Genomic DNA, 25,297 nt, shown 5'->3' on the forward strand with positions numbered 1-25,297 from the left:
AACGACAATTAAAAAACTTATTAGAAGTAAAAGATGAGAAGATCCAAGTTAAGAAAAAGAAAAAAAATGTTAGGGGCATTCAGCTCTCCTTACTCATAGTGCCATTTTTTCTGCACTACTCCCCCTTGAGAAAACCTAGGTAGACATACAAAACGTCATGATCCATCTTTGCACTCTCAGTTATATATTAGGCACATCAGCTGAAAAATAGCCATCCAATTCCACTGCTGCTTATTTTCTAAAACATTAGTAGCCTTACTGTCTTTGCTGTTTTCCTCCTGTAAAGATAGCATGTTCTGAGCCCAGCTAACTTTTGGCTTTAGAAATTGAACTACGGAAATAAAGACTGCATCTTCAGACAGCTTAAAACATGTGGCGTTCACCTCCTAGCAGAACTAGTATCAGATTTAAAGGAAAGGCTAGTTAGAGTTGTCTAGAGTCTGAGTAGCTTAGCCACAACTGCAAAATGTTCACAGAGAGGGAACATTGCTCTGGAGAAGAAATTTCTCTGCATCTCTGAAAGCAGCTCAGCTTTATCTGACATTCAGGAGCTGGGGTAACTTCACTCCATTTTTAGGAAAGTTGTTTTAGCTTTAGGAAAGCCCTTACCTGGAGCAGGAGAGTGGTTTTGCTGCCTAGAGCCTGGCAGAGAGGTACGAGAGGGACTAATGCCTCTACGGGAATTTGTGGCACCTTGGGACACATCTTGCTGACTCTCCCATCGGCCCTAGGGAAAAAAAAAAAAAAAAAAAAAAAAAAAGTTGCATTTTTCAAAGTTAGCACACCAGCAAGAGTACAGCAATACTTACATACCGTGCCAGCCTGCACAGCCCCTTTGCAAAGTTCAGAATGCACAGAGCTGAGGAAAGACCCTTCCCCAGAGGCACTTTTAGCTGAAAAACCCAGTCCTGCAAAGATAAGCACCCTCAGCTCCCATCAGCATCAAGGCACATTAAAAAGTCTACTTATAGGCCTTAAAGCTATAATAGTCCACTCAATTGCACAGCTGTGTTTTGGAAGTTACAACAAGGTGAAAAGTTACAGCCAGGAGAAAATAAAATAGTACTGTCTGCCCCAAATTCCTAAATATTTTGCGAATCTGCTCAGGAAGCAGTCACAAGTGAAATCTGGATATAAAGAGTGTCAGAGAGAAGGGGTGAGGACAGACAGAGCTCTGAACAAGAAAAGAAATATGATCTTAGACCCAACGGCTGGATGTTAGTGCCTAGGGTCAGATAATGGATGAGCTGATCAGATCAAGAGGAAACAACTGTGGTAGCGCAATTTTTTTTTAACGGCCTGGAAAAGAGGGAGATGGAATACACAACAAGCTGTGGATACGAGGAGCCAAGAAAAAGATTAAGTAAAGACAGGTTAGAGTTTTGACATGGTTAGTGAAAATGAAACACGATGATTTTCAGACCTGCAAGAGCCTGAGTGTAGATGAGGTAGGAAGAAACAGCGACCGAGAAGGCGGTAGGCCATCTGCCTTCCCAAGGTCCCAGGATTCTCTACTTGGGTTTTCACATGGATCCCAAGGAAGGCACACGCCATTCTGCACGTGGGGAGCGATTTCTCTCACTTTTACAAAGGTCCACTGTGGTTTTGCATCTTTCATCTCAAGCTTACAGGTCAGAAACTGGCTCAATGACAAAGTCTCTTGGCTAAGAGAGAGAATCTCCAAGCTAGTATTTCACATCAGTGCACGAGTGTCAAGAATCTATGTGGCCAAATCGTTTTTTCCTAACTCCGTCATCTTGATATGTAAAATCGTTTACAGATTTGTCTGCAATGATTACACTAAGTGACTGGCCCGAGGGTGTCTCTGCTGAAAGTTTCGTGTGGATACAAGACAGTATATTGCTTCACCAACCTGAGCACCACGTTCGGTGCGCAGAGCTGAAAGGTAGGCACTGAAATCCATGTGGCTGTCCTGCAAACTTCTGATACAGGCACACTCGCAACGCCTGCCAAAGCGGTTCCTTTGCACTGCTAAAGAGTAGGCTCTAATAAAGCTATATAGTGCTAATTTACTTAATTTACAGGATACCTTAAGGCAAGTCAATATCCATTTAAGAGTTTATGGGTCAAGAGAATCTAGTCTCAAATGCTACAAGAAGTCTCAACGTCTTGTGGAAAAGCGTTGTCCTGTTCAGGTAGCAGAGTGCCCTTAGGACTACAAGCTTGCAAAATTTCACCTTTCCAGAAATAGAGGTTGCAAAGCCAGGATGGTGCAGCCAAACCGATACAAATTGAAGTCTGATCCCACTTCTGGTAAAGAGTTACGCTACGGTTGGTACAATATCTGCACTTGTCTGGATTATCTTGTATCTTGCTTGTTCTTTTAAAAGACATAACAGGAAGAGAAATACTTTCACAACGAGATGGTACAGTGAACATACTAGAAAGGAGTCACAAGGGATTGATAGACCTGCTACATCCCAGACCACAAGTTTCATGTATTTTTCCTGGAGGAAGAGGGAGGAAATGCGCCTTTTCAAGAAGCTTCACGCTGTTGGACGCAAGGAAATAATCTGACCTTGAACAGAAAAATGACAGGCAGCTAAACTAATCTTAACTGTAACTTGAAGTCATGAATGTTTCACAAATAATAAATAAGCCAGGATAGGAGGAATAGATTTCTCCAATGGGTTGAAGGTCACACTGAGCAGCCCAGAGCAAAAATCGTTTCCATTTGGATCTATAAGTTAGTCCCACAGAAGCTCTCCTGCTTTGAATAGCAAGTAACTTGCACTTTTGCAGAGCAGCACCCGTCTTCAGACCTCTACTAGCTAACATCCGTATTATCCGATGTAGAGACAACAGGCGCTGTTTTTGTGAAGTAACATTTGGGATACCTAAAGACTAATGGAGTTCACTGGAGGCAGCCATCCTGAACGTCAAAACTGATATAACCCAGGCTGGGACTAGCAGTAATACCAGGGGTTTGTTTAGTCTTGTATTTTTGAGGACTTTGGTGTTTAAGCCCTTCTTGAAAGCTTCCTGCTCTATCAGCATGGATGATAGAGCTGTTCTACCCATACCTTAAGCCCCCAACTTAAGCATTATCTTTGACCTGCAAATCATTTATGTCTTACATCAAAGAGTCATGCCTATGTCTGGAAAATTCTTTCCACAAAATGCTTCTATGAAACAGTCTTTCCTATTGCACTCCCCAGAAACTCTTATTCAGGCTTTTGCAGTCTTGTGTTTCAACTCGTGCAGGTTTCTTTCAGACGGCCTTACCGCATGCAGTCTTGCCTCACGTATGTCTATTCAAAATCCTGCTTCAGAAACTGCTTTGATCATTTCACACGCTATAGCAGACATTGAAAGCCAGCATGGAAACAGCCAATGACTTCAGATTATGCTCAAACTGTCTTCCCCTTTGGGATGTGAAATGTTTCCTGAAGTCTCCTCTGGCTCCCACTGATGGGCAAGTTTGCAGGAGAAGAGTCAAAGTATGAGAAAACAGTTCATGCTCTATCCAGATGGGGAAAATACCTCAGTGTAATTCAGTATTTTTTGGATGCATCAGCTCAGTGGTGCTGAAGGAGTTTAAAAAAAAATAGAAGACTATTTGGTGGGAAGTCATCACAAGACTCAGTCTTGAAATACTGTTTGGTTTTGTGGCCTTCTGGTCTGGTCTGCCATCAGCCTGGTGGAAGTTGGAATTAGGTTAAGAAAAAGAACTATGGAAGAGTGCAAAGCATCTCAAGGCTTCTTTTTTGGAGGATGTAACAAAGCTTGATTAGTGTTACTTTTGGATCTTAGGATAATGATCCACTTACTAAAGACAAATGGATAAATGTGACATGTCTTAATAAATTTCTATCTATAGGCCAAGTCTAAGTGCTTCTGGAGACCACAGAGACATACGAACCAGAAAGACTCTTATGGGAAAGTTTTCTAGCTTACTAGAACACTGACTCAATAAGTAGCAACTGAATCATTTTCTGACTCAACAAATCGTGATTCAGAAGTGCCCTTCATTGACTGTACCAACAAAAAGAATTTCAGGCAACTATCTTGATTTTCTAGACCTGTTTGGAAAATGATGGAAAAAATTGGAGTAGGTAAGAAACAGAGCAAAACACTTTCAGAATGTTCATCTTGTACAGAAAGAATGGCAACGTTTAGTGACTTTCTCATTAGGAAAAGCCTTTTTTCTTAGGATCTTTAGGAAATTTTGCTTCAGCCTGGATATTATGGATGACTACATTTTCTACATAATTTTAAATATTTTGCAGGTTAAATAAAATGAAGGTCCTGAGAACAGGAATGTGCACTTGCGAAAAGGATTTGTCTGGCCATATACTTAAGGCATGTTGGGTTTTTAAATAACACTTGCTTTGGAGAGAGCGGAAAGATCATCATTTTAGACTGAAGATCAGATTTGTTATGTGAACCTCAACTCTGAGATGGCAGCGAACCATTAAAAAGTCGGTAAATCAGGGCAACATTTGCAAAAGAAAATACTGGAGACAACTGAAAGGGTCAACTGTTGTGCGAAAAATCTCCAGAGGCAGAAGGTAGTTCGTGAATGATTGATTTTACTAAGCTGGATTGAAAGATAACCCATCCCAATCTCACAAAAAGAAAAAAAATATAAGAATTATTAACTATATTAACTTGATGAAGTTCCCAAGTTTCACATAAGCATGTTATATAGCACTCTCACACGATTGCTTTGTGCATTCACTAACTGAAACACTTAAACTTTAAGTCTAAGCAACTGGTATTATTTAAGTGCTGTGAATCTTTCCTCTATCAAGAAGGGTGGTGAAAGAAAGGAAGGAAGCTCGTAAATCATTTGCCCAGAGGAGCCATCATTTCATGAATATATTTGGTCTCTGCCAAGTGACCAAACAGAGGTCAAGTGACTTAATTTAACAAATCAAAAATAGCCACCGGAAGAATGCATGTCCCTTGATGTATTCTGATACAGAGCTCTTTATAAAGTGTTTTATTTCTATAATACCTTCTCCTTCTCCTCTGCCTTCCCTTCTTTCACACATCCTCCATGAAAAACACCAGGGAATTTATTTCAGGTCAGCACTGACATGCACAGAATCTTTAGAACAAATATGGGTGATCACTACCTAAGTCATCTGTAGGCTTTACCTGACAACAATTCTTTTCTTGAAGTTGACAGACCATTAAAATGATGCCACTGGGTAAGAGAAATGAATAGTTCTTTTGTTTTATTATTTTAGCAGTTCAGAAAAGGCTTAGGAAAAGGTGACCATGTAGCACTTAAATATAAGCATACAGCTGGGACAAAAGGCACTTGTTCTCATGAACAGCGAGATTATTCAAATTGATCTACATGGTAACAATTTGGTGAAAAAACTCTGGTTCCCAGTAAAACCTGACGGTTAAGTGGCACAATCTTGTCTTACTTGGCTTTTGGATACAAGGCTTTTGAGCTACAAACTACTGGACCTTTGGGAAAGGACGGATGACTGTCAAAGACAAAATGGCAATTGTGCGAAGGTATTTTAAGAACAACTCATGAAATTTTTCATCAGTATGTGATTTTAGTCTGAAGACGACCTGCAAAACAAGTCAGAGGTGCCTCTATTCTTTGTGCATCTGATTCATCCAGTTTAAGTCCAATGAATTTTTAAACTTCCAATGCAAGCACCCTGAAATGTGAAAATCCAGCTCTGTGTCTTGTATCACCATGAAGAGACTCTATACTCCTGCATCACCTGACACGTGCTGATGTGCAAGATGAAATAAAAGTCATCGCACTCTCCCATAACCATATCTGTAGTGATAACAGGAGTAAAAATTGGCTTTTTCTCATTTAAGCAAGCAGATATAACTTAGAGGTGAGACCAAATGCAGTCCTGTTAACCTAATAAGAAACATCTGTAAGACTGTCTTCTGAAGTAAATTTAGAAGGCATCTCCTTGCCTTCTCAGCCACTTAGGTAGCTTAATCTTATGAGTTATTATTAAAAAAATCCCAATGGTGACTTAAATATTTCACATGAATGCATATCTCAGTGTGAGAGTCATCCTGCTCTTTGGAAGCTCTCTGTGGTGTCAGTACACAGAAATATTCTTTAATGTTTTTTTCAAAACACGCCAAACCCACACCTCTGCTCCAGTCCTGGCAAAGGGCTTTTCCCTTCACCAAGCTCTGCATGGGGGTGTGACCACCCGTCCACGTTTGTAGCAACAAAGATTCAACTATGGCTGCAAGATGAACCCGGGTCCTAATTCTGGAAACTTCTGATCTGCCTGTTTTAGTTGCACCAACACCATCTTTACTTCTTATTCTAACTTGTTTAATATTCTTGTTTACAAGGGAATGAGTCCTGGCTATTCATAGCGCTGAAGAATGAAGCAGCGTCCACATTCATAACTTTACCAGTATGAATGGGGCTTTACACAGAGGAGTGAGATGCAAGAGCCCCTTCCACAAAGCTAAAAATCCATGGTAAAGACAGCAGGAATGCAAGGAATAATAAAGTTAAAATTAGAGAGAAAAATGAAGTAATGGAATAAAAGTTACGGAGAGGAATATTCTGAAATGTGTCGAGGGCTTCCACTATATTAAAGTACGCAGGCTTGACAGATTAGTTCTCCACCCAATTCAGGATGCCGTTACTATCCTGTGACTGATGTTTCTTATGATATAATAAACCACTTGTTTGAGATTAGCTCATCATAGTCAGTTGTAAACAAAACCAAATTCCTGGTAAAATAATGATTTATGACTGCTGGAGAAGACTTCTTTTTCACTGAATTTCTCTGCAAGTGACAAAGACATCTAACTTAGCTGAAACTCCGCATATCAAGCCATTTTCAGATCCTTTATGCTAAAATAGACAGGACTGATATCACCAGTGTGCTTTACGATGTCTGTGTGCTATAGGAACATTTAAGCATTTGTTTAACATTTCATTGTGGTTACAAAGGCTTTCGTTCATCTCCCTATGAAAATTGAACCAGAGATCCATTTGAAATGAGAATATTCTAACAGGGGAGCTTGCACCCTCTGTGTCCTGAGTAACAAGTGCCTTGAAATGAAGCAGGCTGCAAGCAAGGAGGTAAGCTACACGATCTCAGCTCCACGTTATGTTTGTCAGCGGCTACATCAACCACGGTGAAGAGCTGCAAAACCCCATGCAAACCACTACCAATTAACCCTGGTTAACCAAAGCTTGGTACAAACTAAGGGGACAAACACAGTCATTCCTCCGAGACTGTTAACACGATACTAAGGATAAATATATTTGCCATTGGCCCAGTATTAATTTAAAATCATTCTTTCATAGAAATCAAGGGTTGTTAACACTGAACTATCTGAAGCCATAAAGGCTGAGAAAGATTTGGAAGAAACTCTCAATGTTTCTCTCATCTCCAGGCTAATGTACACAACTGGCATATATTTGCTTGCTTTCATGTCTATATTTTTTTTTTTTTCAGCTGAGATGGGGCCATTTCTGAAATAACTTCACCCTGCCCAAAGAACGGGGAGAAATGGCATTAAATAGCTATAGCTCTGTAACAAACCATAAGATGCACCCAAGAAGGAGAAATTTCTCTCATTTGTACCAGTTTCACACTGCATTAATGACAGGCTTTTCAATGGAAAAACTCATTTGCTGTGTACTATGCAAATGAGACACCACCAGCAGCATCTTCAAAGCAGGAAGTAAAAGCATGTAAGTGAGCAAAATAAACTTTATAGTGAGATAAAATTATTATCCCACTCATTAGGTGGACCTAATGCATTACCTCTGCTGGAACCTTTGGACTCTGAAACATGCAATGAGAGAAATCATTGAGGGGAAGGGAAGAGAAAAACAGAAATCATTAAGAACTCTGGTCTTTAATTTTTGCTTTAAAAAACTACAATATTGAAATATCCCACAGTTCTCTCCCAATAGAAGTTACTATAAGGACTTTATCACCTGCAATATTTTAGCATTCTCTACATGGATCAGATGTAGCAGGTTTAGCAACCAATGCTAGAGCACTACATCAAAATTCTATTATTCCGTGCAATTGCATTATGCATTAAAATGCCTTGTCACCACTAGATTCTCCCTTTTAAAATGACTACACGCTCGCTGGGCAGAATATCTATCAGAAGACCCTTCAGTTTATCTAGGATTTGGAAAATAAGTTTAAATTTAATCTTTCACTTTTTAAAGAAATACTTTCGATCTATCCTGTTGTTTTTAAGGAGTGTAACGGGCTGAATTATCACCCACCACAAGCTTAAGACTGCAAGTTTCCCCCTGAAGGTCAGAGACTCTCTTCATAGGCCTCTATTCTGTCCTAGAGGTGGACCTGAACTTATATATGAACCCAAATTTGTCCCTTACCCAGAAGGTTTGCATCCACCCAGGTGAAAGCTCTGGAAGAGCTCTGAAGCCTGGCAATGAGAAAATTTCCCCTGATAAATGCACTGCTGTGTGATGGATGGCTACATTTAATCTCGTCTGCTCAACTCAGGTCTGCCATTGCACACCCCACAGCGGCTGGCAGCAGTGCTGTATGACTGACGAAGGCCTGGGAACTTTCCCAGAGAGCTCTAGTGCAGCACATCCAAAGCTATTTCTGTCCTAGGAACAGTCCCAAGGATACAAGGAGCACATGGGTGTGCCCCGTCACTTAGAGATGTTTCCCACTTACGCCCCTGTAACTGGTATAGTGTAGTCACTCTAGCTACCTTTTTTCTACAGAAGATTTCCCAGGAGACCTTCAGGTACTTACCCGGTTACTGCTCAGGTTGTAAGGGGGTGCTAAATCTTGGCGGCTTCCAGAAAGCTGAAATAGTTAAGACAAGCAGAATTATTTCTTAACAAAAACTTGAGCAACCAATAAATATGCCTCTTGACAAACACAAGGAAGGGTGAAAAGAAATAGTTTTGCGGTTAAAGCAGAACTGAAATCCAAGAGATGAAAGGTGAAATCCCAATTATTGATCTGGAAGGAGCCAGAATTTGACAAGTTTGATTACCAGTTCTATCAAAGGATTTCTTTCCAAATTTTGGACAACAGAAGTCTCATCTTTCTTACGCACAACACTGTTACAAAGTTTGAGTTCAGTAAATACTTGTAACTTACTTTCAAATCTTCTAAAGAAAAAAAAAAAACACAGGAGTCCTTTTTATGTTGCTTTTTCAGATAGTCTGGATTTATGGGGGTGCTTTCAAGCATAGTAGCCTGTATGATGAAAGCATGAATATGTGCAGATTTTGTCTCCACTTAGCGATTTACATGCTCACAAATAGCACAGACAAACAGAAGGGTCAAACAGAAGGAAATTTATTGCTGTACTCCATGACTCTGGCATCACAGGGACCTGTAATTGAAACACTGGACCCACTGCCCTCAATATGCTGCAGATGCCAGCATGGAATACTCACCCGATTCACATTGGGAGAGCTCAGGCTCCTGCGGTAGAGTTTTCCTTTTCCCATTAGCTGCTCTTTTACAGCAACTTCCTGCCAATCATAGAGAAGCAAAACAAAGAAAATATGCATGTTTTGCACGAATCTGAGCTCCAATCATCCCAGGACAGTTTTGTCTATACAAGAAAAATGTTTCTAAACAGCCTTATTGCACAGGCTCCTGTCTGTAAAGTCTGCTGTAATCTAAAACTTGCACGTAACAGGGCTAGAAGTGTAAGAGTGGATAAGCTTTAACATCTAGTATTTTGCTGATTGGCACATGCAGGATTTCACAGCTAGTTCTGATTCTAGGAGATGACTGTTACAGATGCAGAGACTAAGACTCCCTTTCCTAGCTGAGCTCCTATTTTAATCCTTTAAACTAATTATATATGACAGGGAACTTGCTTTCAATACTTAGAGTGCATCACACTGCACCATTAATTTATAGTGGGCAGGCACATACTCTAGCTTGTTTTGCATAACTTTCTTTTGTGCTTGCATAATTTATATCCAGAAGAACAATTTTCAATAAATGTTTTTCTCTCCTGTATTTTTCCTGGTAAACAGATCAAGTTACAGTACTTAAGATTAACCCAATCAATGTCTTATTTATTGAAAGAACGGGTTTGGTTACTTCAAAGTAGAATATGGGCAAAATGACAAGAATTCTACTAGCAACTCTGGAAACTATTACTAAAGCCCAAGCTTCAGAAAGCAAAAGCTAATGCCACACAACTACTTTTTCTGAACCATAATTAGCAATGCACAGTCTTAAAAACAAACCAAGCACCCCATAACAGTGCATTTAATATAAAGCTCCCAGTCCCATCCATATTGCAGATAGTTGAGCGAGAACATCTCTTTACAGAGAGCTACATTTGCTTCTTTGGATGTCTGCCACAGGCACACTTTGTAAGGCTGAGGTATGCACTGACGTGGTGGTGTTGGTTTGCTAGCCATTGTGTGCACTTACGAGAACATTTGCATTGCCATACACTGTCCTCAGTAAGCGTATTCTCTACTGTCTGCTACAGCCTTAAAAACAGACCTGGCGCAGACGATCCAAGGTGAGAATGTTCTCCACAGCCAGCACACTCCGCAAGTACTTCTCAATGTAGGCTTCAGAGTCAGCTGAAGCTGCATCTTCAACATTTGCTGCCATTCTGGCTAGTGCCTCGCGCTCTTCAGCTCCTTGAGCATCCTAGGAAGACAAAAAGAAATTACATCCGTTTAAAACAAAACCAAAATCTCCCACATCAGTCCTGAAGAAAACGCATTTTTAAAACATGCAGGACAGATTCAACGTTGTTTGCCCTTATGCTCAGGGGCAGATTCAGATGTCTTGTTGGAGATTTCTAAATGTAAGTCTCATTACATTGAAGGAACTTGTGCCAGACAAACTGCATGGGTGCTCCTACCACCGTCACAGACATCTCAAGCTATATGTGGTTATTGTTCTTTTGGTTTTGGGGTTTTCTTTTTTTGAGACCTCACAGTGAGACATTGCCATTGATTAGCAAAAGGGCTGCATTCAGCTATTTTGTAATTTAAAAGCGCTCAAACATTCAGGGCGTTACCGATCCTGTGAGGAAAACAAAATTTCAAGTGACTTGCAAGAAAAAAATAGAACATTGCTTGAGAAACATTTCAACACAGAGTGCTAAATACAGCAGAACGTAAAAGACAGAGTCAGGCAGCAATCAGACTTTTGGCTCTTCATGTGTTAATGTTTTTACAAGTGCTCTGATAGAGCATCTGTTTGAAAGGAAAGGATTAGCATCTAACTATGAACATGCTCAGGAATCGAGAGTTGCATAAAGACATTACTCAGAAAAAGCCACTTTGTTATTTTTTACATATTCTCATGCTCCCTACATTAGGCACTTCACCTACCCATCTTTACTTCTTCCTCTTCTCTCTCTTTAAAATGTTTCTTCAAGGACCTGAGCAAATAGATGCTCACTCAACAAAATAGATAGTGACACTGATAAGACATAGGTTGCTGCTAAGTCACAGCATGTAAAGGAATATGCTTAATCTTTTATAAGAACCATAGTTTATGCTTGCAGCAGCAAGAGCCAGCACGCTCAAAATAAGGGAAAAATCAGAAAGCTAGAGGCTCTCAGCCAATTTCAGATACTCTGATTTCTTATTTACCTCTGGAATATTTGAGACTATCTCAAAAGTGACACCACAGCCAGGAACGGAACTTCGGTGAGACATTCTTCGGAGGAAACTCTGTGCAAAACCCTGTGGGAAGGCAAAAAAAGGAAAATAACTCTTGCTTTAAGGAAAACATGGTTCAACATATTTCAACTGAAGTAAATATAGTTTAGAAAGAAAGAAGTTCAAACCCAGGAGATTAGCCAATAAATATGTAAGAGTCAAAGATTTTAACTTGGAGACAAATCATTTCCTTGTCTGTATTTTAGATACAGAGAAAGGATTAACTTCCTTCATTGCAAGGTGACCGCTTAACTGGCACACACAGCATTTGCTAGTTCTAGAGGTGGGGTTTGTTTTTTTTTTTGGTAGAGCCCTAGGTGACTTGTCTTGAATATTGACAAGTACAGGCATTAAATTCTTGACCAAAGAGATCGTTATGAAGAATGACTTAAGGGGGCATGGTCATTGTTTATGCTGACTTGGCGCCTTGCAGGGTTAAGAACTGGACTGGTGAATTAATGCAGAGATGAGTCATTCAAAGATGCTGCTGAGACGAACACCCGGGAAAGGTTATTGATGAGGATTTTTAGAAACCTAGCAAGAAAGCCAAAGATTCTGTGTCGAATAAAAGTGAAAAACATCATTGACTAAATCTGTAGAAAACAAAATTAACACAATTGTAATAAATTGAGCCTGCCAATAATCTATTGAATACACTCTTCCATTCTGTATGACAAAAAATTCACTGTTCCCTTTCTGAGAAAAAGCTTCTGCCTGAATGAAGCACCAAGAACTGTAGTTCTTCTATTCCTAGCACTAAAAGCAGCTTAGAGTTGCCTACAGGGTTTCTGGGTGTGACCACACCTCTTCTGCTCTTGCTTCAGATTTTAACTATACATGTGCAAACAGAATAACAATTCAGGCTTTCTGCTTTGTCATTATCACTGCTAGGGGAAGCTGGATTCTGAGACAATGCTGAACAAACTCTTCCTCACCATCTTTCTCAAGAATTGAATATTTTTCAGGACATGATGCTGCAAATGGAATGACAACCTTATGCTTTCCATTTACCAAACATCCTGCTCTCACCTACACGTTATTGTAAGAGCACAAGCCAATTGGAAAATAAAAGACCAAGAATGATTAACTTTGACAAATTACACAAGGGGACCTCTGCTCCAACTATTGCTAGTTTATCTCTAAATATCTGGATGCATAAATAGAAATGGTTAGCAGTAACGTGTGAGCATACTATAGGAGCAGGGAAACACAAGTTTCTTCTGATGCAGTTTTTGCAAAACATGAACTCCAAGCTCATGAGAAGTTGACTCTTTCTACTTCTTCCAGTGATTGGGGATAAAGCACTTAGTTAATACAAATAATACCAAATCTCTCATACTTAGATGCCATTGAGCCTTTAAAAAAAAGCTGCATTATCATCCACAATATAAAAGATATTATGAAAATTACTTGGCAGCTTTAAGTCTCGATGCATGCCATTGATACGGTGCTTCCATTCAGGCAGAAATGAAGGTAGACACAAGAAAATAAGAGTCATAGCAGCAGCATATTGCACAAATCACAGCCTTCACCTCTTCAAGCAGCGATAAACATGGGGCAGAGTGAAAGTGTCAAGGATTATAAAAGATATACCTGTCTGCCATACACATTAACACAAATGCGCTTGCGTAACACTAATTGCATTTCTGCAGGATGGCTGAGCTGGACAGTGGCTCTCACAATAAGGTAAACTCTTTCATCTGCTGCTGTTCCTTTACTGAGCTGGATACAGTCGTGGACTGTGGAATCCCATGAGGCTTCTGCTTTCACCTGCAAAGGAAAAAAATGTATCCTCTAATAAGCATAATTAGGTGTATAATTAACTGTAATTAATTAAGCATAATTAACAAAAATACATAATACATAAATTTTGAGAGTCAGCTTCTCCATTTCACTCCCTATGAAGAAAAATCCCTGCACTTTAGAAGAGGCCATTTAAAAATCAAGATTAGTTTGCCAAATGAAGATGTTGGGATTAAAAATGCCAACTTGCTCAAACTCTGGAACATTTCCTCTTGAAAAAAAGACCTTTGAATACCCAGGATCATTGCAAATAAATTATAAAATATGCAGAACTACAGGACTATTTGGCCTAATTTATTAAGATAAACCAGAGAGCAGCAGAGATTGCAGTGAAAATCTTCCATAACACCATGTAAAGTCTCCTGTCTGTATTTGAGAAATCACTTCGATGAAACATTTATAGCAATACAGCAAAAGCTGGAATTTATCTTCTTGAATGTTAAAATATAAGTATTACTGAAGATTTAAATAGTTTATCTTCAAGCCATAAGGAAAACGGCCTGGTAGCCATCTTTCCAGGCTTTAAAAACAAAACAGAACAAAAAACCTACCAAAACCATCAGGAATAAAGCTCCTCTAAAAATATAAAAAGAAACAAGTTTCAGAGTAAGGAGCAAAATTTTTAGGTAAAAAAAATAAATCAGAGATTCTAAACCTAATAGCAAAATTATAAACCAACAATTGTAAAGTTGTAAAACTATGAGCTATGTGGCAAAATAGAGTATAATGAATGTAACAATGCAGAGGTAAAAATGTTAACCGTAGCAACAGTTAAGACTGTTTGGCTTTTCAGCTGGGGGCTTCCATACTCTAATTTGCTCAGGGGTTTTGTTTTGTTTTTTTTAAAACACTAACTCAGACTCTCAAGCTTTTGTAATGCTTGGATTTAGATGAAGGAAGATCCTTGAGTTTTACTATTTTTCAAGTCATGGTTATACTCCTAGCAAATATTCCTTGAAAACACCAAGTCAGTCATATAAGAAACAAGTGTATCCTTCATATGTCCTCTTTGATGCATTATTTTCACATCTGAATATATAGAGAGAACAATTAGAAGACTCCTAAACTAAATACACTGGTCTGCATCTCTGCTTACCTCACTATCATGATGCTTCACAATCTGCAGTTCAAAGAATTCCTCCTCCTCTTCTGCAACAAGAGTAGCATCCCACCCACCCGCTTCTGGGTCATCAAGGTTATCTTGGGAACTGAAGTCATCAGCTGGAAACAAAAGTGAATGCAGAAGGTGAGGAGACACAAAGCAATTATCCTTTTTAAAAACATCCGGCAAGTCATGAATTCACATTTTCATCACTAACTCCCAGCTTGGCTACTTAAACTCTACCTACATAAGAAAAGCTCCTCGCATTGTTCCGCTTCAAAAAGAATCCCATTTCTATACAGGAAGGGTGCACAAAGATTTGGGGACACAGATTCAAGCGTGCTTTAGAAAGTCCTCTATTGTGCGGGAATCTCCCCCAGTTGTCAACATCCCCTCCTTGCCCACAGGCAAATTTTCAGCTCTACTGCTCCATCATACTAAGTACATTGCTCATTTGGCAGCAGTGTTTGGGGGGTTTTTGTGTGTGGTTTTTGTTTTGTTTGGGTTGTTCTGGTTTTTTTTAAATAAAGATAAGCTGATGGTTGAACAAGTAAAAATACAGTACTTTTAGATCATAATTAAACAAATCCTTAATCTGGTTTTTGAGAAGAAGCTTAACCTGTTCTGGCTCCAGTCCCTCACCATGAATGAATTATTAACTAGCTAATTATTAACTATTAATTAGCTCCTCTCTGAAGCCATCTGATATATCAATGCACTTTTTGAGGTGAACAAACCATAAATATAAACAGCATTGCAGCAAAGACCATCTCGCAACAGGCAGCATGCCACCTCCCCGCTCTCACCTGATGCTTCTAATGCAAGTGTTAACCCTCCTTTAAACATCATAACAAGGATTTGTTCAACTGATTAGGCACTGTAGCCTCCCTGGACTACTTTAGGGTTGCTGATTTCTTGGCTACAATTTCCCATCTTTGGTAGAAGTATCTGCCAAATACATTGTTCAAACTGGATCTTGTGTTTGGATGTATTGAAACATACGTTGTTTAAAGAAACACATACGATCCCACTCTGTAAAACTAACTTGAGCTTATCGTGCCATGTTTTTTTGATATGCAGATGTTATTACCAGTGACTTCACATTTTCTTCTAAGTCACCGGTAAAGAAATTACAGGATATAGCATCAGTGCTATATCCTTGTGAGACCCCAGAAAGAACATTCCCAACAATAATTTTTTCTTTACGCTGGCTTTTGCTGTTCATTCCCTCAGGCGTACTCATTTTACTATTTCTATTTTACTTATTAAATATCTGCACAATATTAGGATTATTAAAACCTCTGGTTCCTTCTAGATATAATGCTGTGTATTTTGAAACACTAAATAATACGTTTCAGTGAAAAATGTGCACTCAAATTAATCTACCTGCCATTCCAGGCGTTCCTCCATTTTATTATCTTGCTTAAATTCTATAATGTCATTGGCTGTACAAAGTTTGTTTCAAAGTACTTTGTCATTTTAAGAACCACTTACCATTCAAGTCAAGGAAAATAACAGGAATGTGAGTTTCCATACCAGGCACAGGAGTCCTAAAACGGAAGACAGGGACAATGGTGGCATTTAAACTAACACAGATTTACCCAGCACACGTACCTTATGATACAAGCCCACAGCATATTGCAGTCAGTACAACTGCAATTCTAAGCCAGACCATTGATAACCTTGGCAAACAGTTTATTTTAATTTACTGTTGCAGATTCCAAGAGACTCAAGTAAATTGGTATTTCTTTTATACCATCTCTCTTGGAATTATTATATTCTTTGACCTCTGCTTTCAGAAATGTTTTCTCCCTCTGAAATGCTAATAGCAAAATTAAGTTTATTTACTCTGACAAACACATTTACTAATGCAAACCCCCCTGCATTAGTGATGGCAGTGAAGACAGCAGAGTGAGAATCAGAAAATCCAGTTGAAAGGGTTAAATCCCTGACTAAGACCTTACTGTGATACATAGACTTGCATTTTTTTTTTTTTTAGTTTCACTTGCATCCTTGTTCTCTTCCCCTGCAAAGATAGTTTTAGTCACCTGCTGAGCACAGTTGATGATAGGACATTTCCCTGTAACTTCTTACCTGATAAGACTAAACAGGCTTTGAGCAAGCTCATTAGGCTTCCTAATTAAATCACTTATAACAGGAACTCAGGACATTTGTGCCAAAGATAAGCACCAAAGAACTAGTTTAAATCGACCCCCTTATGACATTCTGAGGCCAAAGGACTGATGAGCTAACTCAATGACTATCTATAGACAAAGGAAGCCCAAAGTTCAACTAATGGACAACGTGAGGAAGACTATGGAAGACCACCGGGAGGGTGAAAAGACCCTAACCCTAATTTTACTGCACATGCTTGGACTATGTAAATGCATTCCGGGAACTCATCACCATAAAACTGCCCTTTTCAGGAAATCTGATGAATATGTATGATTTTCCTGTATATGAACTGATGTGCTGTGCTAACCTGGCGGAGCGATCCCCAGTGCTGCCCAGCGCTGCAATAAAGAATACCTGCCTAATAGTCATCCTGACTATTGAGTCCTGATTTCGGCTTTTCACGGCAACAATTTGGCACCCCAGATGGGACCCGCTCTGCTTGGCTGCAGGACCCGCTGAGAACAGGACTCCCGAGGGTACCCCCGGGATTTTCCGATGGGACTCCTCGCCTCAATCGGATCACTGCAGGAGCAGACAAGGACCATCTAAAGGAAAAAGGTATTCTTTAAATCTTTCTGGTTCTCTGTTTTGGAATCTGGGACCAGTCATTTGGAAGGTTCTTGTAAGTCGTAGGAGATGTCCTACACTGAGTGCCAGCGCTGTATACCAGGCTACTAGTGCCTGAGGGTATACATTTGGTATTTAGTACGTTGGTACGGGCACGGATTAAGCCTTGTACTTCTGCAATAATGTGCTTTTTGGTATTGGTACACTTATGAAACCCACATGAGTTTGTACTGTTGGCGGTACAGATTTAGTGGCACCGAACTCGGATATTGGTTTATTGATATTGAATTTGGATATATTCGTCGGGCACTGCGAAATCGGCAACTAAGTGTGAAAGAGCTGAGTTAACTCTGGTGTGACTGGTGAGTGACTGAGACACAGTGTGACTGCAAAGTGAGTGTGGAAAACCTGGAGACCTGTGTGTCTCATCCTGAAAATGAATGTGAATCGCTTTTCCTCATAAATTGTTTTACTTGTGACCAAAATGTATGGGTTGTATTTGGATGAGATATTCAATGTGAGAATTGTGGAACGTGGTCAGAGTGGGAGGATAAAGCGCGACAGGCTGAGATTACTAAAATAATCTGTGGGAGAATAACAGAAGTACAGAATCAGTAAGGTAGAATGGGGGGACAGCAAAGTGGTGGTATTGTAAAGGAAAGCCCCCTAGGATGTATCTTAGCACATTGGAAAGAGATAGGGGGAAAACCAGGTGGGAGTGTGAATAAGAAAACACTAATCAAGTATTGTAATCAGTGGTGGCCCCTGTACAAATTAGAAGATGGTGAAAAATGGCCCTTTAATGGATCTTGAAATTATTGTGTACTGTAGTTAATGTTGTTCTTACGGAGAGAAGGAAAATGGGATGAGGTTATGTATGTGGCTATGTTTTTTTTTACTTTGTGGAATCGCCTGGAGTGGCAGAAGGATCGTGGTGTTAACATCCCGCTGCACAGAGGCAGCCTTGGGACAGAGAGGAATGGGGAATAGAGGAGGATTTAGAGGACGAGGAAGGGGAAGGCCCTCTGGAAGTAGAGGAGGACTGGGGAATGTATTAGGAAAGAATCAATGTGCGTATTGGCGAGAGGAAGGACACTGGAGGAGCGAATGTCCAAGACTCAAAGGAACCCCGCAAGTCTTGATTGCTGGAGCAGAGGCCAATTGATGAGGACCTGGGGAATCTACCCTAGCGGATCCAGTGGTTAAGATAAGGCTGGGGAGACAAGAGAAAGAAGTAGAATTCTTAGTAGACACAGGTGCTTCTTTCTCTGTTTTAAATCAAGAATTGATACCTGTGAGTAAAGACTTTGTGACTGTAGCGGGAGCTACTGGCCAACAGGAAAAGGCGTTCTTTCTAAAACCCCTCAACTTTAAAGATTTACACCCCATGGTGGCCAATCCTTATACTTTACTTACTAAATTACGAAACAATCAAGTATGGTTTACAGTATTAGATTTGAAAGATGCATTCTTCTGCTTGCCTCTGGCCAAGAAGAGCCAAAACCTATTTGCATTTGAATGGGAAAGTCCTACTACTGGTAGGAAAACCCAACTTACCTGGACAGTGTTACCCCAAGGTTTTAAGAACAGTCCAACCATCTTTGGGAACCAATTAGCAAGAGAACTTGACACATGGGATCCTCCCTCCAGAGATGGAACTCTTCTACAGTATGTGGATGACTTATTAATAGCAACTGAAACAAAGTCTGATTGTATTCAATGGACTATTAATTTGTTGAACTTTTTGGGACTGAATGGGTATCGAGTCAACAGAAAGCTCAGATGGTGCGACAGCAAGTAACCTACCTTGGATACGAGCTACCTGGAGGACAAGGAGAATTAGGAACGGAACGAAAAGAAGCCATCTGCAGAACCCCCCTCCCTCAAACGGTAAAGGAACTCAGGACCTTCTTGGGAATGGCAGGTTGGTGTTGATTATGGATTTATAATTATGGAATAATAGTAAAACCTTTGTATGAACTTTTGAAAAACAATCCCACTCAATTGATTTGGTCCAGGGAAGCTCAAAATGCATTCAAAATGCTTAAAAAGGAACTGATGAAGGCCCCGGCCCTGGGCCTACCTGACGTTACTAAACCCTTCTGGCTGTTTTCCCATGAAAAACAAGGTATAGCTCTGGGAGTCCTAGCTCAACGACTGGGACTCTACAAAAGAGCTGTGGCCTACTTTTCTAAGCAGCTTGACGAAGTAAGCAAAGGGTGGCCAGGGTGCCTACGAGCTGTGGCGGCTGTAGTACTAAATATCCAAGAGGCCTGGAAATTTACCTTAGGCCAAAAAAAAAAAAAAATCACAGTGCTGGTTTCACACACAGTATCAGCCGTACTAGAACAAAAAGGAAATCATTGGCTTTCTCCATCCCAATTTTTACAATACCAGGCTATTCTAATTAAACCAGACGATGTTAATATTGAAGTGACTAATGTTACAAACCCAGCTTCTTTCCTCAGTGGGGTGACATCTGAATCATTGATACATGACTGTTTGGAAACCATACAGACTGTATGTTCTAGCAGACCAGATTTAAAAGAACCACCCCTGGAAGATGCACAAGACTCCTGGTTCACAGATGGAAGCAGCTTCGTCCGACAAGGTATTCGAAAGGCTGGGTACGCGGTGACAACAGCAAGCAAAGTAATTGAATCTCAATCAGTACCTGCTGGAACATCAGCTCAAAAGGCTGAAATTATTGCCCTGACTAGGGCCCTGGAATTAGCAAAAGGGAGAAAGATAAATATATGGACAGACTCCAAATATACCTTTGGAGTTGTCCACACTCACGGAGCATTTGGAAGGAACGAGGACTACTAACCACACAAGGGAGACAGATCAAGCATGCTGAGGAAATCCTTCACCTGTTGGAAGCAGTCCAACTGCCAACCAAAGTCACCATCATGCACTGCCGAGGACACCTGAAGTGTAACACTGACCAGGAAAAAGGTAATAGGTTGGCTGATTATGAGGCTAAACAGGCAGCAGAGAGAATCCAAAAGATTTTAACCTTAATTCCGGATAATAGAAGTAGGAACCTAGGTGACCAAGAAAATGTTTAATATTCTAGAGCTGATAAAGAATTAACAGAAGAAATGGGAGGGCAGGTTCCCTCCAAAGGATGGGCCCACTTGAGTGATGGCAGAATTATAATTCCTGCCAAACAGGTATGGGGAGCTGTTAAAGAAGAACACAATAAGACACACTGGGGGGCAGATTCCCTGTATAAATTTTTAAATCAAAAATTAATAGGGAGAAATTTGTATACTACAGTTCGACAGGTGACTCAGCAATATGAAATATGTGAAAAATAATCCCAATACAGGTAACCGGGTACAATTAGGAAGTATTGGGAGAGGAAATGTACCAGGCAAATGTACCACTGGCAAATTGATTTCTCTGAACTTCCAAGAAAAGGGGGTACAGATACTTATTGGTACTTACAGACACCTATTCTGGATGGCCAGAGGCGTTCCCTTGTAGGACAAACAAAGCAAGAGAAGTAACTAAGGTATTATTAAATGAAATAATACCTCGATTCGGGGTACCTACGGTCATTTCATCAGATAAAGGGTACACATTTTTGTGCAGAAGTAGTGCAACAGGTCAGCAAACTACTAGGAATCAATTGGCAATTACACACACCCTACAGACCACAAGCCAGCAGGCAAATAGAAAAAATGAACCACATGATAAAACAACAGATAGATAACATATGTCAAGAAGCAAACCTATATTGGTATCAAGCACTGCCTATTGCACTACTTTGGATATGTGTAAAACCTAGGGCCAAAAAAATCTGAGCCCTTTTGAGATATTATATGGGAGGCCATATCAGGCCAAATATCAAGGGGAAGATTTGAATCAGCTGGGAAGTAATTTACAAAATTATGTTATATCCTTAGGAAAACAATTGGAAAAGATTAATAAGACTGTTTTGGGAACCAGAGCAAAAGGGTTAGATCACCCGATCCACCCATTTAGCCCTGGAGACTGGGTTTATGTTAAGAATTTTTCAGGTGACCCATTGGAGGAGAAGTGGAATGGACCTTATCAGGTGTTGCTAACCACTTTCACTGCAATCAAGATTAAAGAGCAGACAGCTTGGATCCATTACTCCCAAGTAAAGAAAGCTTCTGAACCATGATGGATCATTGAAGGTGTTGGAGATTTCAAATTACAGTTACAACAATAACTTTATTGACTTTAAGCTTATCAGTAGATGCTGGGAACAAGAACTTGTATTATAATGCGATTCAGATGATAGCAAATGCCGCAGGGGCTAAGGATTGCTGGATTTGTACTGCCCTACCAAGAGGTAACATGAGACTCCCTTTGTACAGCATAGGGTCGACTCATTGGAATTGTGACAATAATACTTGGCCTGAGTTTTGGAAAAAACGAGATGGAGGATATTGTAGTTATGATAATTCAAGCTATGGGATCGGACCAAGATTTGACCTACAGATACTAAATAATAACACCCAGATTCTAGTTAGCAATAATAGTTGCCTATGGAAGGCAAGATGCAATAATTGTCTGTGCCACCCCCCTGACAACAAATATCATAACTGTTCCTGTAGGAATGGGTGGAATAATTATTGGATCAACAAGACTGCGGTAGAAGTAGGAACTTGGAATTTGACGGGATTGAACGTGAAACCTATAGCCCTACAAAGTGGGATGCCAGTAGAAATACATCGGTTGGATGGGTAAGCAAAAGATCATTTTATGGAGCTAATCTCACAGCCACCGACGGACCCTGCAAACTACCTGACGGGTATTGGTGGCTGTGTGGTGATGGTATCAGCAGAAAGCAACTCCCTGCAGGATGGAAGGGAATGTGTACCATAGGTCATTTAGTGAGTCAGGATTGAATATATAATCAGTCCCAAATACCTAGAGGTATTTTGAGAACATCCTGGAAACGGGCTAAGCGAAAAGACAACCCGTTAGCCTTGTCTTCAACGGGCTAAGCGAGAAGACAACCCGTTAGCCTTGTCTTCGGCAGGCTAACAGGACAAGGTTAGCCTTGTAATTAGGCTAACTTGTAATTAGGAGAACAAAATTTCATAGCTTTGTTAGATGGTTCTTACCATGGCTAGGAGTAAGCGAGCTAGAAAAGGCCATAGTAAGTATTTCCGCAGTTCTAGAGCAGATGGAAAATTTAACCATAAATACTATAGAAATTTACAGATGGAAGTATCTTCCCTCAGTAAGGCTGTGTTGCAAAATCAAATGGCATTAGATTTATTGACTGCCAAAGAAGAAGGTGTATGTATGATCATTAATGCCAGTTGCTGTGCATGTATCAAAGATAAGCAGATAGAAGCAGATCTAAATGCACTGTGGGAGAAAGCACAAATATTCCAGGAAGTATCTTCAGATGATACTTCATTGGGGCTTCAAGATTTATGGGATAAATTGACTTCTTGGCTTCCCAACTTTGGATGTTTGAAACAATTATTAATTGGATTGATTACTTCAGCGATTTTAGGAATATTTGTTTGTGTATTTCTTAAGTGTTTTCTTTGGTGTTACCAGAATTCAGCAGAGACATACAGTGATTGGAAAAGAAACAAGATTAGGCATCAAGTAGAAACGGGAAGGTATTTTACTCAGACCCTTGAAAAGGATGAAATTAATAATTTTGCAAACATAAAATAATTAAGGATAATACCCTTTTAGGCCTAAAAGATTTGAAATATTTTACTAGTTGTAGTTACTATTTTAATAGTAATTTTATTGATTTTATTGTAGTTTTTGTAATAAGCTTCGTTTCAGATGTAATAAGACTCTATATTAAGACTGTATATTATGTAAGTAAGCTACAAGCCCTCAAAAGAGAAGGGGAGAATGAAAGGGTTAAATCCCTGACTAAGACCTTACTGTGATACATAGACTTGCATATTTTTTTTTTTTTTTTTAGTTTCACTTGCATCCTTGTTCTCTTTTGTTTTCTTCCCCTGCAAAGATAGTTTTAGTTACCTGCTGAGCACAGTTGATAGGACATTTCCCTGTAACTTCTTACCTGATAAGACTAAACAGGCTTTGAGCAAGCTCATTAGGCTTCCTAATTAAATCACTTATAACAGGAACTCAGGACATTTGTGCCAAAGATAAGCACCAAAGAACTAGTTTAAATCGACCCCCTTATGACATTCTGAGGCCAAAGGACTGATGAGCTAACTCAATGACTATCTATAGACAAAGGAAGCCCAAAGTTCAACTAATGGACAACGTGAGGAAGACTATGGAAGACCACCGGGAGGGTGAAAAGACCCTAACCCTAATTTTACTGCACATGCTTGGACTATGTAAATGCATTCCGGGAACTCATCACCATAAAACTGCCCTTTTCAGGAAATCTGATGAATATGTATGATTTTCCTGTATACCAACTGATGTGCTGTGCTAACCTGGTGGAGCGATCCCCAGTGCTGCCCAGCGCTGCAATAAAGAATACCTGCTTAATAGTCATCCCGACTATTGAGTCCTGATTTTGGCTTTTCACGGCAACACAGCGTCAGAGTTTTTAAACTAACATTAATGCTGCCACACTACACGGTTATTACTCTTTCTTGCAAAACACACCTATTTAAGAGGCAGAGCTGCCATTTAAGGCATCTTTCATATCATGGAAGAAGGGGTAACACAGGTGGTGTTTTGTTTGGGTTTAAATGAAATATTCCATGGCCTAGCCCTTGTAAGCTACACAACATTAATAAGGTCCTAAAAATGTAACGTTAGGCATGAAAGACTTTTAAGACTCCTTGTTGCAATCTTAGCCGTAAAAAAGGGCTGTAGCCATCTCATGACAAACTTGGACATGATGAACTTTACGGTGAACATGAGCAGGCTGGAGTCTTATAAGGTCTAAGGTGCTTGAATCATACTGAACATTTCCTCTGGTGCAAGTGTGTTCAAAACAGATTCTTCCTCAAGCAAGTTTCCTGCAGCTCCACTGTTTTCAAACCTAGTCAAACACTTTGATGTGAAAGTTGACATGTTACCAACAAGCATTTGCCATTTTTACGTTTCAGAAGTACTAGCTTTAACAAACTTCAGCTTAAAACTCCATGACACCCAATTTCATCAGTAAATATTGTTAGAGGTTTGCTCAGAAGAAAATTTCTGAAAGTTGAAAGCAACTGAAGACAAGAGGTTTGAAGTGAAACAACCTTGCTTCCTTATCTGCAGTTGTTACTCAGCTGCTACAGTACGGCAATCTCAGTCTAGCGTAGTTTACTATTTTTAATGTTTAGAAAATTACATGGAACACTTGCTGACTAAACAGACTTCGCACTCAAACCAGGAGCGCAACGAAATGCTCCTGTAGATGCAGTTTTATTATGACGGAGCAGCCTTTTAAGTGAATGAACTAGGTAATTAACATATTAGCTAATTTTTTTAAACGGTAAGTGCAGCGGCAATAAATATTGATTCTGTTTTTTCAGAAGGTCATAATTACACTCTGATCAATAATAGTATCGTTTACTGAATAGCATTTCTGGTTTTCAGATACACAGCCTAATAAAATAATTTAAGCAAGAGGCCTAATTTTAACAACTGTTCTCATACAGTGTGCAGAGGCCAGATTAAGGAAAGCAAAAAACGGCAACAATCCAAGCCAGGAACAGGCCATGCATCATTTTTACATTCGTTCGTGCATACGGCAATGTCTGTTCATACCACTCCGCTGGAGCTCCAGGGATCCCACTGCCAGCAGAAGGAACCATTACAGCGTTCCTTTCTTCAGTGAGGGTTAGTCTCATCTCTAAAAGCTGTGCCTCCCGATCTGCATCATCTTCCGTTTTATCTGCAGAAGCAGGATGTCAGTCAGGACAATAGACAGTATTTCTTACTCACTGCTTTTGTCATGTGTCGATGATCTTATACCATCATAATACAATAAAATCCACTCTGCTCAGAAATTCAGCACACAAAGAAGAAAAACACAGTACAGAAGAACAACGAACAATTTTATATAGGCT

The 25,297-nt window shown here is 39.8% G+C and overlaps 1 protein-coding gene across 5 annotated transcripts in view; it reads right to left on the reverse strand.

The window, feature by feature from the left end:
• The window catches only part of KIF13B (kinesin family member 13B), a 136,919-nt gene that overhangs the window by 20,284 nt on the left and 91,338 nt on the right, over positions 1–25,297 (reverse strand). For all 5 annotated transcript variants that reach the window (XR_012775098.1, XM_075497684.1, XM_075497685.1 and 2 more), the window contains exons 28-36: positions 24,996–25,122; positions 16,047–16,102; positions 14,547–14,671; positions 13,241–13,417; positions 11,579–11,671; positions 10,470–10,622; positions 9,395–9,472; positions 8,739–8,792; positions 610–727 (exon numbers count right to left, since the gene is read on the reverse strand). Coding sequence is in view for 4 of the 5 variants with exons in the window: in XM_075497684.1 (XP_075353799.1) it covers positions 610–727; positions 8,739–8,792; positions 9,395–9,472; positions 10,470–10,622; positions 11,579–11,671; positions 13,241–13,417; positions 14,547–14,671; positions 16,047–16,102; positions 24,996–25,122 (981 nt within the window). In the remaining variant the exon portion in view is untranslated. The remainder of the gene's footprint in view (positions 1–609; positions 728–8,738; positions 8,793–9,394; positions 9,473–10,469; positions 10,623–11,578; positions 11,672–13,240; positions 13,418–14,546; positions 14,672–16,046; positions 16,103–24,995; positions 25,123–25,297) is intronic.

This window comes from Mycteria americana, chromosome 3 (genome assembly GCF_035582795.1).
Source record: "Mycteria americana isolate JAX WOST 10 ecotype Jacksonville Zoo and Gardens chromosome 3, USCA_MyAme_1.0, whole genome shotgun sequence".
In the NCBI taxonomy this organism is placed as follows: Eukaryota; Metazoa; Chordata; class Aves; order Ciconiiformes; family Ciconiidae; genus Mycteria; species Mycteria americana.